Source organism: Salvelinus alpinus, chromosome 30, assembly GCF_045679555.1.
Source record: "Salvelinus alpinus chromosome 30, SLU_Salpinus.1, whole genome shotgun sequence".
NCBI lineage: Eukaryota > Metazoa > Chordata > Actinopteri > Salmoniformes > Salmonidae > Salvelinus > Salvelinus alpinus.
The window spans coordinates 36457084-36471290 of record NC_092115.1 but is presented as its reverse complement, the minus strand read 5'-3'; the positions used below and the strand labels follow the sequence as shown (position 1 = coordinate 36471290).

Genomic DNA, 14207 nt, shown 5'->3' with positions numbered 1-14207 from the left:
CAATGCCCTCGTGCACAAAGCGAGGTCCATACAGAAATGGTTTGTCGAGATTGGTGTGGAAGAACTTGACTGGCCTGCATAGAGACCTGACCTCAACCCCATCAAACACCTTTGGGATGAATTGGAACGCCGACTGTGAGCCAGGCCTAATCGCCCAACATCAGTGCTCGACTTCACTAATGCTCGTGGCTGAATGGCAGCAAGTCCCCGCAGCAATATTCCAACATATAGTGGAAACCCTTCCCAGAAGAGTGGAGGCTGTTATAGCAGCAAAGGGAGGACCAACTACATATTAATGCCCATGATTTTGGAATGAGATGTTCGACGAGCAGGTGTCCACATACTTTTGGTCATGTAGTGTATCATGTCTAGCTACATTGTAGCGAAATTCACCAAAAAACAAAACAGAATTGCAAACTAAACTGTTAAATTAACCCAGATTTCAATTTCATCGTAAGTCATACAAAAAGTAATTAACAAACATGTTAAGTTTGTTTTTCTGATAATCTGTCAAGGGAAAAAAAAAACTGCTTTGTAAAAGTTTTTATTTAGAAGATGAAAGGACAGTTGAGTAGTTTGTTTTTCACTGTAAAAAAACTAAGTTTTCTTCTCACTTTTCCCCCCAGTAAAGCTGCTTTTCATCATTTCACAGACTGTAGCCTAAAGACAAAAACTATGTTACCAAAATGATACAACAGAAAACAAAATGGCGACATCATTAGCTAGGCTTCCATCTAACTGGCGACAGTTTCATGTGAATATTCTAAAATCTGCACCTTTTCTCACCAGAGTTGTGTTTCCATCAAATTGCCTTGTAGCGGATAAAAATCTGTGCATGATGACGTAGTGCACATAAAATTTACTTTAGAAGTTAAATTCCCATGTATCAAATAAAAAATAAGTTAAATGTGTTTCCATCGCATTTCCAACTCTACTGATGATTTTGTAACAAAGAATGTTACCTAATATAGCGAATGTGTGCTCTAGCCAACAGCTTGCAGATACAGTGCAGGTATAGCCTACACATGAGGTTATTATGGGCAAAAGAGCAAGATTATTTTAATTTGTCAAATGGCAGCCAAACATCGATCATCATGTCACCAGAATAAGACCCTCGATATTTATTGGAAAGGAGTATCAAGCTCATCAACTGGCACGTTCACCACCCTGTGAAGTTCATCATAACTTATTTCATCTGTAGCCTAATAAACTGCATGCTTTCCCGAGTCGTAGTGCACACATGTCATCACATGACTCCCAAGTTTACTTTGATAGGATGGTGACAATAATTTAAAAAATATATATTATATCAATATTTGCTCATAAAAGCCTTTCCACTGCCATTTCTCTCATAATACATTTTACAGACAAAACGATCCCACCTTGTCTAGCGTATTTTGTTTTGTCATTTGGAAAGTTTACCGGCAAATACATTTTTCATCCGACATGTACTTTACTCGCATAAAAAGGTTGGATGGAACCTGGTTAATGACACTAAAACATCTCCAACACAATCTAATCTTGATTCTTTGGTCATCATTTCTATCTAAACACATGACAGATAATGGAATGCTGATGACATTGTTCTACAGTTCCCAGGCACATAGATAGTGAAGAGCAGTAGCCTATTGTTCTATTGAAATGTACTGTAACTGTAGTTGTCCTACAGCAGGCTGCAGACACTCATCATCTTAGTGCTGCTTGGAGAAGAAGTCTTTGCTCTTCTGGGTGTCGGGCTTGATGGTGTCACTTCCTGGTTTCCAGCCGGCGGGACAGACTGAGGAAACACCAGAGAAGAAGTGTGTGTGTCAGGACAGTGCAGTATGATAAACAAAACACTTTGAACCGGAGCTTGACATTTTTATACATTCTGACATCTACTATCAGCCTAACATTCTCAGCTGTTACAAACATGGAATGTTACCTTAAAAGAGAGAGTGGTAATAGTGCTCTAAATGCTAAATGCATAGTGCAGGTATCGTCAACTGGCGGCCCTTGGCCCCCCCAAAGTTTTGAGCCACAAAAACATTTTTGTACATGTAACACTAAAATCAATAGGAATTCACCTCAAAATTATTTTAATTTAGGAAATCTGTTACTAAGTATTTCCACTCATAAATAGAGAGACATATGTGATTGTGTACCAATGTAATCAAGGTTTGAAATTATGTTTTTGTCAAATACAGTATCTGTTTGGGCTTCTATCGTACAAATGATTCATAATTATGTTCCAGTCCCCTGACCATCTGCTCAAGAAAAACAATTGGCCCGCGGCTGAATCTAGTTGATGACCCCTGACATAGTGTATGTGTCTTCTGACGGTACATGGTAAAATATGGCACTGCAAAAGGTTAGCCTGATTCTGTGTAGGATAAGGAGGTATTGTCTTTTAGAAAACAAAAAGAAAGCAGGGTTAGTTATGTACCTTCTCCGTGTTTGTCAGTGAACTGAAAGGCCTGCACCAGACGCAGGGTCTCGTCGATGGAGCGTCCCACTGGAAGGTCGTTGATGGTGATCTGCCTCAAGAGGCCCTTGGCGTCAATAATGAATAGGCCCCTGAAAAAATAAATATGGTATAGATTGAGTCATTTAGGTTTGTGTTAGTCTTGTTGGGCACATTACCCAGGTTTTGACCCAGTCGGTCATAGAAACACTGAACTTTGACCCTTGAACTTGTCTGTTGTGAACCCACCTGTAGGCGATGCCCTCGTCCTCCTTCAGCACCCCGTAGTCCGTGGAGATGGAACGCAGTGTGTCGGCTACCAGAGGGATCTTCATTGGACCCAGACCGCCCTGCTTACGAGGTGTGTTGGTCCTGTAAGAACACACAACGAGTCTGAATTTAGTCTTTTTTTGTGTGTCTGAGACCAAGCGTCCCTGCCAGCTGTGGTATACAGACGGACACGGATAGTAGTAAACAGGTTTCTGTGTGCCGGTCCTCTGAATAATAATAAAAAATATTTGGACACTGAAGTTTTAGCCTACTCTAGTAACTGAAATATGTGCACTGACTGTAGGCCTATAACACTCACATGTAGCCTAATATAATAGTACTGCAGTAAAATGATACACCAAATTATAATTTGGACCGTGCAAACGTGCGGTATTTGTTGACCTACTTTACTATTTTGTGAATGCCTTTTCAAATGGATTTCACTACTCGTGCTTCTCCTATAAAGTTTTATCTTGGAATACTAAAACAATGAATAATCCTGTCAAGAGGTCTAGGATCTTCTCCCATTTGAAAAGCTAAAAGCAGATTTACGCATTAAAGATCAATCAATGGCTCAGGTCAGGTTTTCCCATTCAGACTTTAACTCCAAAGCCAGAGGGGTTGCAATTTTGGTTAGTAAAAAAATACATTTCTCTACTACTAATGTTATTTCAGACAGTAACGGGAGATTTTTAATCATAACTGGCACACACCTGTAGTATTGTTCAATGTATATGCTCCCAATTTTGATGATGTTGAATTTGCCAAATTGGTTTCTGCCAAATCCCTTCTCTGAACACCCATCTTTTGATATTTGGCGTGGATCTGAATTGTTTTATTAGCCCGGCTTTAGGCCGCTCCAACCCCAGAACTATGTCTCCTTCTGCTATGTCAAAGTCCATTCTCAGATTTTATGATTCAGAATGGGTGTACAGATCCCTGGAGATTTCAGAATCCCCAGGCAGTGTTCTTTTTTTCCCACATGTACATCATTCTTTTTCTTGTATTGACTATTTCTTTATTGATCACAAGTTACTTCCAAATGTCACCTCTTCTGAATATTTACCCACTGTCATTTCTGACCATGGACCTTTAGCCCTCGACATAGTCCTATCAGGACAAACTCGTACTCCTCTCTGTTGGAGATTCAATTATCTTCCCCTGTCTGATGCAGACTTCTGTAACATTATCTCCACTTCTATTGATAATATATATTTTTCAAATCAGACAAGCTCAACCTCTCATTCTCTCTTATGGGAATCACTTCAGGCCTTTCTTATTTTTCTCATATTAACAAAACTCGGAAAGTTAAACTAGAAGAACTCACTAAAGCCATCCTTGACCACCAATATGCCTTGACGCCATCTCCAGAGCTATATAAGCAACGCTTGAACTTACAATCTGAATTCAATCTCTTGTCCACTACAGATGCAGAATGGTTACTATTGCATTCACGTGGTACCTACTATGAACATGGCGACAGGGCAAGTCGTCTGCTCGCACACCAATTAAAACGCAGTGCTGCTACCCGTCTGATTCCCCAAATGAAAGATTCCTCTCATAGCTTGATTTCTGACCCTACGGGGATCAATGACACCTTCAAATCTGAATTTCCATCAGATACTGCCAATATGACAACATTTTTGGGCGAACTGGAGACTCCCACAGTTGAGGCTGAAACTGTAGATGATCTCCTCTCAGCCTTGAAGAAGTTATTCAGTCTATCAAGTCAATGCAGAGCAGCAAACCTCCAGGGCCCGATGGGTTTCCAACAGTTCTTTAAGAAATTCCATACCAAGTTAGCCCCTTTACTTTTACCTATGTATAATTAATCACTTGAACGTGGCTCGCTGCCACCTACCCTAACACAGGCTTCAATAGCGCTTCACCTGAAGAAGGGGAAAGACCCCACTTCCTGTTCTTCATTTAGGGCCCTAAGTCTCCTTAATGTGGATGTAAAGATGCTGGCGAAGGTGATAGCAAGGTGTCTGGAAGTAGTCTTACCAGGACTCGTATCACAGGAACAAACCGGCTTTATAAAAGGACAGATTCTTTTTTATATTCAGATGCGGTTTAACATGATTTATTCTAAACAATTCTCCAACTCCCCTGAGGTGGTAATCTCCCTAGATGCAGAGAAGGCATTTGACAGAATTGAATGGGAGTACCTATTTGCTGCTGTTACATTCTTTTGACTTGGGGACAAATTTAGCTCATGGATCCGTCTCTTGTATACATCTCCCCAGGCCAGTGTCTGTACCAATGTCAACCGTTCTGACTATTTTGCCCTGGAACGTGGGACAGGCTGCCCAATGTCCCCTTTATTATTTGCTGTCGCCATTGAGCCTCTTTCAGTAGCTTTACGGGCATCCTCCTCTTTCCAAGGTGTAACACAGGAAGGAGTTGAACATAGGTTATCATTATATGCAGATGATTTGTTACTCTATGTAAATAACCCTGTAACCTGTTTACCTTCTATCCTTTCTATTCTGGAGAACTTTGGCTCCTTCTCCGGTTACAAGCTGAAACTCCAGAGAAGTGAGTACTTCCCACTCAATCCAGCAGTGCTACAGTTCCAGCAGACAGACTTGCCTTTTCAGCTTAGCCGCTCTGGTTTCAAATACCTTGAAGTGAACGTTACTTGTTCATTACATGCTCTTTTTTCTGCAAACTTTGCTCCCCTCCTTACGCAAATTAAATCTGATTTTCAGAGATGGGGTAGCTTACCACTATCACTTATATGCTGTAAAAATGAACAGTTTACCCAAATAACTATCCATTTCAATCTATCCCATTGTTTTTACCAACTTTCTTTTGTTTTTGTCAATCAATCAGGCTGTTACCACATTTATCTGGGGAGGAAAGGTACCTAGAGTCAGTAGATCTTTACTTCAGAGATGCAAGTTTAGTGGAGGTCATACACTATCCAACTTTGTATACTATTACTGGGCAGCCAACTTTCAGTAATTGCTATTCTGGTTACATGCTCCAGATACCCCATGATGCTACCTAGAGGCACATTCTTGTATTTCTGCTTCTCTTCCTGCTTTACTCCGCTCTTCTCTCCCAGCATCCACCTCTTGCTATACTGGCAATCCTGTAGTGCCTTCCACACTTAAGATTTGGTACCAGTTTCGAGTGCATTTTAAATTCTACTATGGGTCCTATTGATAAGATTCACTTATTCCCATTCCACCAACAAAACTACATCTGCTTGGGAACGGGAAATGGGTGTTGAATTCACACAGGAGTGGTGGGAGGAGGTGATTGATAGAGTACGCTCCACTACATCTTGTGCTCATCTTGGTCACATACAATTTATGGTTTTTCAAAGAGTGCATTTTTCCAAATCCAGATTGTCTGAAATATATCCAAATGTAAATGATGAGTGTGATAGATGTCATGTCTCTGTTCAGTCAATGCTCTAAACTACAAAGATTACTGGGATTCTCTTTAAAAAATGATCTGAGGTGCTTGAAATTAACCTGCAGCCATGTCCCTTGATAGCTGTTTTTGGTATTCCAGAATACGCGTTCTCCTTGGACCCCAAACATGCCGATGTTGTTGCTTTTATATCCTTATTAGCTCGACGTAGAATTATTTTCCAGTGGAAGTCTGCTCAACCCCCACTTATTTCTCAATGGCTCAACGATGTAATGTTCTTCCTAAAGCTTGAGAACATTAAGTATTCTCTTAGGGTTTCCAATGAATGTGTTATGTGGAGGAAGGAAGGAAGGTTGGTTGGGATATGGTAAAATCTTTGTACTTACATTGATGTACATTTTGTAAAACTTGAATACAAATATATACAAAAAAAATTATAAAATGATCGCTGCACTGTAACTTATCCTGCGTCACCTAGGATGAAATCTTCATAAGGCAAAATAATTGTGCAAAAGACTCGTACCAGGCAAGATGGCAGAAGTGGGAGTCAACAGAGGCACCAATGACCTCGCAGTCGATCTTCCTGAACTCCTCGGCAGCGTCACTGAAGGCGATGATCTCAGTAGGGCACACAAAGGTGAAGTCCAGTGGGTAGAAGAAGAACACCACATACTTCCCTGCAGGCAAGCAGCACAAGACACACCATTAGACAAACCTATCAAGTTGCGGAGCCTGGAAGCACATATTCAATGTAACTAAAATCTTATCCAACAGGCTTATAGGTCATTACTGTATTATCAAACTTTAAAATCAATCAACAAAGGACAGTGCAGAATACTATGAAACGTAGTAGTAGGTCTACCTCTGTAGTTGGAAATGCTGAGGTCTTTAAACTGTCCATCTGGCATGACTGCTGTGGCCTTGAAGTCAGGGGCCAGATGCCCGATGCGCGCTTTACCTGCAGCCATCTTCAGTTTCACTGGAGGGGGAGGAAGATAAATTGAACAAATAATCCTTAACTGTTTTATGTATGCTGTCAATATACATTATACAGCAATAACCACTCATGGTAGTACACAAAAAACACTAAGATAACTGGACATGACAGATGAACTGGGATGCTCTCTCCATCCTCTTTCTATACATTTTCGGCATTGAAGCTATAATGTGAAAAGAACTGAAAACAATACAGGCAGGAATAGGAAATTGATTCTATGGAAGATTTCACTTCTTTCATGAGCAACACCTAATCCACAGGTGTTTCCTAAATGGCCATTTATGGCTTTATTTTAAGCATTAATCACATAGTTCAACAGGCTGTTCTTGCCTGGCAAGTGGCAAAACCTTTTACTATATTGCACACGCAGTCAGTCCTATTTCGTAAACCTGCATTCGTTTTTTTCCCCTCACCTGATTTTTTTATTCCAATATTCCATTGAACAAATAAATTATGTAGGCCACTTGGACATAATCCCCCCCAAAAACTATTGTAAAGCTAAACAAACTCATTTATTCTGCCGTCAATGGAAATGTAGGCTACAAGTTTAATGCCGGTAAGATTGCACACAAATGAAATGATAAGGAAATAAAAGTGAAAAACTATTAGTCATAGTATGGCTAAGTTTTCACTTTCTTTTTTTGGAATAACCGAAAACGTGCTTTAGCCTATATATTTCATGATAGATTGAAAGTGTAGCCCTACAAAACACATACCTCAGCCTTGGTCCTACAGCAGCCGCTTGAGATGAGGAGTGCGAAGAACGAGATTAATCGCATGGAACTATATACAGCAGCTCAATTCTCGCGATGTTAGAACACTGCCAGTGGCCACAGCCCATTCTTTATTTATTTATTTGTATTATTATTTTCTTTAACAACAATTCAATACTGAACGTACATGGGGGAACACAAGTATATATAAATAATATACAAAGGACAATTGGGCTAGGGGTTACAATATCACATTACACAAGGACCTTAAGGGACATGCATAGAATTATGTGTAACAGCTTTTTTGTTAGTAGAGTATTTAATGGTCTTAAAATATAGTTAAATGTATTTTTGTAAGGAACGAAAATGTGGTGTTTTGTTTGTAAATTTGCATTTGTGAATATGAAATTTGGCCAAAAGAATAATGAAATTAATTACATGAAATTGTTTCAATTTATTTATATTGTAGGTAAAATATTCAAGCAGTACGTCTCTCCACAATAGCGTAAAATCTTAATAAATGTGTTCAATTATAAATCTACTGATGTCTTGCCACAGTTTCCTTACATGAATACAATGCCAAAAAAGATGCAAACCTGTTTCTGGGTGGTCATTACAAAAGATACAATTTGAGTTTATGTTTTTCTTAAACTTCTTCATATAGTGGTTGACAGGATAATATTTATGAATCATTTTAAAGGAAACTTCCTTAATTTTGTGAACAAGTAGGTATGTGTGTGGCAACATCCAAACTTTTTTCAACAGATATTATCAATAAATCCATTCCAATAAGGCATACAACATTTTGCTGAAACAAGGTTCGTATCGCTCTGTTGTTGAATGGACCAAAAGAGAAACAAATCTTTCCTACTGTTGAGTCAACAGGGTTAATGGAAGGTAGACTCTGAGGGTCAGGTCTTGACATGTTCCTGAATAATAAAGCAACACCTGAGGGAATGGCATCTAAACCTATTGCAAACTCTTTAGGTGTTACAGGGACATGTAAAGTGATAAGAATTCCTTATAACTAAGTAAAAAACCCTCTGCATTTACAGTTGAAGTCAGAAGTTTACATACACCTAAGCCAAATACATTTAAACTCAGTTTTTCAAAATTCCCTGTTTAAGGTCAGTTAGGATCACCACTTTATTTTAAGAATGTGAAATATCAGAATAATAGTAGAGTGAATGATTTATTTGAGCTTTTATTTCTTTCATCACATTCCCAGTGGGTCAGAAGTTTACATACACTCAATTAGTATTTGGTAGCGTTGCCTTTAAATTGTTTAATTTGGGTCAAACGTTTCGGGTAGCCTTCCACAAGCTTCCCACAATAAGTTGGGTGAATTTTGGCCCTTTCCTCCTGACAGAGCTGGTGTAACTGAGTCAGGTTTGTAGGCCTCCTTGCTCGCACACGCCTTTTCAGTTCTGCCCACGCATTTTCTATAGGAATGAGGTCAGGGCTTTATGATGGCCACTACAATACCTTGACTTTGATGTCCTTAAACCATTTTGCCACAACTTTGGAAGTATGCTTGGGGGTCATTTTCCATTTGGAAGACCCATTTGCGACCAAGCTTTAAATTCCTGACTGATGTCTTGAGATGTTGCGTTAATATATCCACATAATTTTCCCTCCTCGTGATGCCATCTATTTTGTGAAGTACACCAGTCCCTCCTGCAGCAAAGCACCCCCACAACATGATGCTGCCACCCCCGTGCTTCACGGTTAGGATGGTGTTCTTCGGCTTGCAAGCATCCCCCTTTTTCCTCCAAACATAACGATGGTCATTATGGCCAAACAGTTCTATTTTTGTTTCATCAGACCAGAGGACATTTCTCCAAAAAGTACAATCTTTGTCCCCATGTGCAGTTGCAAACCGTAGTCTGGCTTTTTTTATGCCGGTTTTTGAGCAGTGGCTTCTTCCTTGCTGAGCGACCTTTCAGGTTATGTCGATATAGGACTCGTTTTACTGTGGATATACAGTAGATACTTTTGTACCCGTTTCCCCCAGCATCTTCACAAGGTCCTTTGCTGTTGTTCTGGGATTGATTTGCACTTTTTGCACCAAAGTACGTTCATCTCTAGGAAACAGAACGCGTCTCCTTTCTGAGCGGTATGACGGCTGCGTGGTCCCATGGTGTTTATACTTGCGTACTATTGTTTGTACAGATGAACGTGGTACCTTCAGGCATTTGGAAAATGTTCCCAAGGATGAACCAGACTTGTGGATGTCTACAATTTTTTCTCTGAGGTCTTGGCTGATTTCTTTTGATTTTCCCATGATGTCAAGCAAAGAGGCACTGAGTTTGAAGGTAGGCCTTCAAATACATCCACAGGTACACCTCCAATTGACTCAAATGATAGCAATTAGCCTATCAGAAGCGTCTAAAGCCACGACATAATCTTCTGGAATTTTCCAAGCTGTTTAAAGGCACAGTCAACTTAGTGTATGTTAACTTCTGATCCACTGGAATTGTGATACAGTGAACTATAAGTGAAATAATCTGTCTGTAAACAATTGTTGGAACAATTACTTGTATCAGGCACAAAGTAGATGTCCTAACCGACTTGTCAAAACTATAGTTTGTTAACAAGAAATTTGTGGAGTGGTTGAAAAACTAGTTTTAATGACTCCAACCTAAGTGTATGTAATCTTCTGACTTCAATTGTATTTAAATGTGATATTTAATTCATTTATTTTTATATAAATATTTGCAAACATTTCTAAGAACCTGTTTTAGCTTTGTCATTATGGGGTATTGTGTGTAGATTGATGAGGGGGGGAAACGATTTAATCATTTTTAGAATGAGGCTGTAACGTAACAAAATGTGGAAAAAGTCAAGGGATCTGAATACTTTCCAAATGCACTGTAGGTCCTTAGAAACAGGAGAAGGAATACATTTGCATTTCCAGTCGGTATATGAAAACAGAGAGGAAGGTCTAGTGCTCTTCAAACAACAAATTACGATGTAATTAGTGTTTTTGTGATTATTCAGGTATTATTGATGTCCATATTATTGTGTTTTTGAAAGCTGAACATTGGGCTGTAGGCCTCTGTTTGATCTGTATCCCACCGCACGCTGCCTGCGAGTTTAATAAGGGTTTATTGTGTTGGTCCCCTCTTATCTGGCCCTTCATGTGGTGTCCATGGCAACAACATGCAAAAACATCACCCCAGTTACAGCAGCAGCAGGATGAGGTGGAGGAGAGATGAGGAGAGGCACTGGGCCCTTCAGTGTGCACCCAACTATCTCTGTAGCATCTTTTCATCTGAGGGCAGAAAATGACTAGCCTGGTCCCATTGGCATGACAATGGCCTTAGGAGCTGGCAGCACAAGCATATCTGGGACCAGGCAACATGACCACTGTGCACTGTAAACACCAATGTGCTGTCATTACTCAAAACTTTTGAGGAAATCCGTTGCACTTCCTAACTCTGAGCACCGTTACTTAAAGTGATTTCGTAGTCATTATTCAAACCGATAGTCACTGTGACCCTGTTTGATTAGTATCATCTTGAACATTTTAAGTGACTCCTCCACGATGCCTCCAATATAATTTCCCAGTGTGCCTTGCCTTTTCGAGTGAATTGTAGAGTTACCACCCATGACTGTTTTTGTTAGTGGCAGAGACATGGTTGTCGATTTCGTTAATTTCCAGTACCAGTTCCAGGTGAATATTATCATTATAATTACATTCTTTATGACAATATATGACATACAGTATTTCAGAAAGTATTCAGACCCCTTGCCTTTCTCCACATTTTGTTGCGTTACAGCCTTATTCTAAAATGGTCGTACATTTTTTTTATCCTCACCATTCTACGCATAACACCCGATAGTGACAAAGCAAAAACAGGTTTTTAGAATAAAATAAAAAAAGTATTACAAATAAAAAACTGAAATACCTTATATACAATTCACCCAACGTATTGTGGGAAGCTTGTGGAAGGCTACCCCGAAATGTTTGACCCAAGTTAAACAATTTAAAGGCAATGCTACCAAATACTAATTGAGTGTATGTAAACTTCTGACCCACTGGGAAGAAATAAAAGCTGCCATAAATCATTCTCTCTACTATTATTCGGACATTTCACATTCTTAAAATAAAGGGGTGATCCTAACTGACGGGTAATTTTTACTAGGATTAAATGTCAGGAATTGTGAAATACAGAGTTTAATGTATTTGGCTAAGGTGTATGTAAACTTCCGACTTCAACTGTAAGTATTCAGACCCGTTACTCTTCTTGGTATGACGCTACAATCTTGACACACCTGTATTTGGGAAGTTTCTCCCATTCTTCTCTGCAGATCTTCTCAAGCTCTGTCAAGGTGGATGGGGAGCGTCGCTGCACAACTATTTTCAGGTCTCTCCAGAGATTTTAGATCGGGTCCAAGTCCGGAATCTGTCTGGGCCACTCAAGGACATTCAGAGACTTGTCCCAAAGCCACTCCTGCATTGTCTTGGTGGTGTGCTTAGGGTCGTTGTCCTGTTGGAAGGTGAACCTTCGCCCCAGTCTGAGGTCCTGAGTGCTCTGGAGCAGGGTTTCATCAAGGATCTCTCTGTACTTTGCTGCATTCATCTTTCCCTCGATCCTGACTAGTCTCTCAGTCCCTGCCGCTGAAAAACAGCATGATGATGCCACCACCATGCTTCACCATAGGGATGGTGCCAGGTTTCCTCCAGACGTGATGCTTGGCATTCAGGCCAAAGAGTTCAATCTTGGTTTCATCAGACAAGATAATCTTATTTCTCATGGTCTGAGAGTCTTTAGGTGCCTTTTGGCAAACATTTTACTGAGGAGTGGCTTCTGTCTGGCAACTCTACCATAAAGGCCTGATTGTTGGAGTGCTGCAGAGATGCTTGTCCTTCTGGAAGGTTCTCCCATCTCCACAGAGGAACTCTAGAGCTCTGTCAGAGTGACCATCGGTTTCTTGGTCACCTCTCTTACCAAGGCCCTACTCCAACGATTGCTCTGGTTGGTCCGGCCAGCTCTAGGAAGAGTCTTGATGGTTCCAAACTTCTTCCCTTTAAGAATGATGGAGGCCTCTGTGTTTTTGGGGACCTTCAGTGCTGCAGAAATGTTTTGGTAACCTTTCCCAGATCTGTGCTTCGACACGATCCTGTCTCGGACATCTACAGACAATTCCTTCGACTTCATGGCTTGGTTTTTGCTCTGACATGCACTGTCAACTGTGGGACCTGTGTGCCTTTCCAAATCATGTCCAATCAATTGAATTTACCACAGATGGACTCCAATCAAGTTGTAGAAACATCTCAAGGATGATCAATGGAAACAGGAGACACCTGAGCTCAATTTCGAGTCTCATAGCAAAGGGGCTGAATACTTATGTAAATATGTTTTTTCAGTTTTTTATTTTTAATACATTTGCGAACATTTTCTAAAAACCTGTTTTCGCTTTGTCATTATGGGGTATTGTGTGTAGATTGATGAGGGAAAAAATGATTTAATACATTTTAGAATAAGGCTGGAACATAACAAAATGTGTAAAAAGGGAAGAGGTCTGAATACTTTCTAAAGGCACTGTATATTATATTATGGAAAGAACGAAGCTCCTTATAAACTGACTGTGTACATGTAGACAGGATATTACGCACTATGCCATCCAGACCTATATAATTGAGGCCATCAGCTGACCATTTTCCTCACAACGACAGCCCCTCTAGTGAATGAAGATGGTTACGATGCTTTTTTTACCATTCACCATAATAGAGTGAAATCGTCAGCATTCTAAGACCTATTTGACATATTACACACACAATTCACATTTAAATTACCTTTACAATTCACAATACACATTGACATTATACAATTCATAGGACACAGGGTGTTAGAATAGAAGTCTTGTGTTGGTGAAGACATATAGACCAAATTGGTGTGAAGGGTCTCAGTGTGAGCCTGATTGGGTCTGTCATGTCCAGGCCTGCCCTGTGATGGGTTGTCAGGTCCAGGCCTGCCCTGACAGGGCTGTAAACAGAGGAGCCAGCGGGGGTTCTTCAGGGGGGGGGTTGGTGCTTAGAGCACCCCTCACAGAAGGCACTGACAGCAGGGCTGCTCGCTCTCTCAGCTCCCTGGACAGAGCAAGAGCAACAGGTTCCTCCTTTGCACCTGTCTTTCTGTTCCCTCTGGATGGATCTTGGCTAGCAGCATACAGGCCCGACAGAGCTAATGTCTCTGATTTAATTCAATTTAATGTTATTGGTTCCCTTAGGGCTTAGGCAAATTAGTATTACCGGCAGGCCTGACAAAAAGCCTCTTGAGAGAAATGTGTGGTGTGTGGTAACAGAAGCCCTCTGAGTTGTTTTCAACTCTCATCCTCTCTGATGTCTCCTTCCCGATAGATAGCTTACCTGTAGACTAAAGGCTTGCATCTC

General features: G+C 40.4%; 1 protein-coding gene across 1 annotated transcript; it reads right to left on the bottom strand.

Annotated features, from left to right (window-relative positions):
* Window positions 1-528: 528 nt before the first annotated feature.
* LOC139560380 (peroxiredoxin-1-like) lies at window positions 529-7852 on the bottom strand. Its single transcript, XM_071377089.1, has 6 exons — window positions 7811-7852; window positions 6960-7076; window positions 6621-6774; window positions 2693-2815; window positions 2426-2556; window positions 529-1777 (listed from the first exon to the last, which is right to left on the bottom strand). Exons 2-6 carry the CDS (start codon window positions 7063-7065, stop codon window positions 1692-1694), a joined length of 600 nt encoding a protein of 199 aa, XP_071233190.1. The 5' UTR covers window positions 7066-7076; window positions 7811-7852; the 3' UTR covers window positions 529-1691.
* Window positions 7853-14207: the final 6355 nt, after the last annotated feature.